Source organism: Propithecus coquereli, unplaced genomic scaffold, assembly GCF_000956105.1.
Source record: "Propithecus coquereli isolate 6110/MARCELLA unplaced genomic scaffold, Pcoq_1.0 Scaffold3927, whole genome shotgun sequence".
Taxonomy (NCBI): domain Eukaryota; kingdom Metazoa; phylum Chordata; class Mammalia; order Primates; family Indriidae; genus Propithecus; species Propithecus coquereli.
The window spans coordinates 1-1,137 of NW_012149649.1; the positions used below are offsets into that span (position 1 = coordinate 1).

Genomic DNA, 1,137 nt, shown 5'->3' on the forward strand with positions numbered 1-1,137 from the left:
TCGGACATCAACAGCCTGCGCAGGATCCTGGACGAGCTGACCCTGTGCAGGTCTGACCTGGAGGCCCAGGTGGAGTCCCTGAGGGAGGAGCTGCTCTGCCTCAAGAAGAACCACGAGGAGGTGAGAAGAAAGTGAGAAATACAGGCTTCCCAGAGCTGAGCCTGTCCCTTGGGGAACCAGGAGGCAGTTACTGTTAGGCTGCCTGGCCTGGGACCCCTCCCTGGGGAACAGATGCTAGACCCGTATTGAGGAGGGAGGTGACCTGCTAATTCTCAAGCAGCCGAGTGAGGGTTTGGCAGGCGTTGGACTCGCGGATGAAGCACATCGTTTATTGAGCCCTGCTCTCTGCTGGTCACTGTTAGGTCCCGAATTTGGTGGTGGAGATGGAGAAAAGAAGATAAATAAGACACGGCCCCTCCCTGCAAAGAGCTCACAGTCTAGTGTGGAGAGACAGCCACATAAACATAGTGTATAATACAAGGCAGAGTGCAGTAAGCGCATGTGAGAGGTATCAGCAGCGTGCTCTGGCAATGACCCCGCCTGCCCGAGGGGAAACGGGGGACTCTGCTCAGCTGCAAGGAGGAGACTTTCAGTCCTTGGGTGTTTCAATTTGAGGGAAGAGGCTGAGCAAAGGCGCAGGTGGGGCGAAGCAGGGCAGATTTGAGGATGGCTGGGGGCATATGGCACCTACGGGATGTGATGGGAAGTGGGGGAGGACTCACACATGCTAAGGGGTTTGGACTTAGTCTTCCGGGAAATGTGAAGTTGTTTCAGCTTTCTGGGGAAAGGCATTGCTGTGATTCCTATTTGGGTTTACTGCTCCTCCATGGAATGTGTTCATCTTTGGCAATGAGCAGGATATCCCTTTTAGTGCTTTCGTGGCAGGGTTGTGCTCACTTTCCTAGAGCAGGAAGATAGCAGATCCACTGCTGTGGGTTCATTCCTTCCCTTTCTCCATCAGGAAGTCAACACCCTGCGCTGCCAGATCGGAGACCGCCTCAACGTGGAGGTGGACGCTGCCCCCACCGTGGACCTGAACCAAGTGCTGAACGAGACCAGGAGTCAGTACGAGGCCCTGGTGGAGACCAACCGCAGGGAAGTGGAGGAATGGTTCACCAGGCAGGTGGGTGTCTCTCA

General features: G+C 55.3%; 1 protein-coding gene across 1 annotated transcript in view; it reads left to right on the plus strand.

The window, feature by feature from the left end:
- Nucleotides 1–50: 50 nt before the first annotated feature.
- The window catches only part of LOC105817035 (keratin, type I cuticular Ha3-I-like), a gene marked incomplete at both ends in the record, with an annotated part of 20,265 nt that continues 19,178 nt past the window's right edge, over nt 51–1,137 (plus strand). The window contains 2 exons of the mRNA XM_012652651.1: nt 51–120; nt 962–1,123. Coding sequence (XP_012508105.1) covers nt 51–120; nt 962–1,123 — 232 coding nt within the window. The remainder of the gene's footprint in view (nt 121–961; nt 1,124–1,137) is intronic.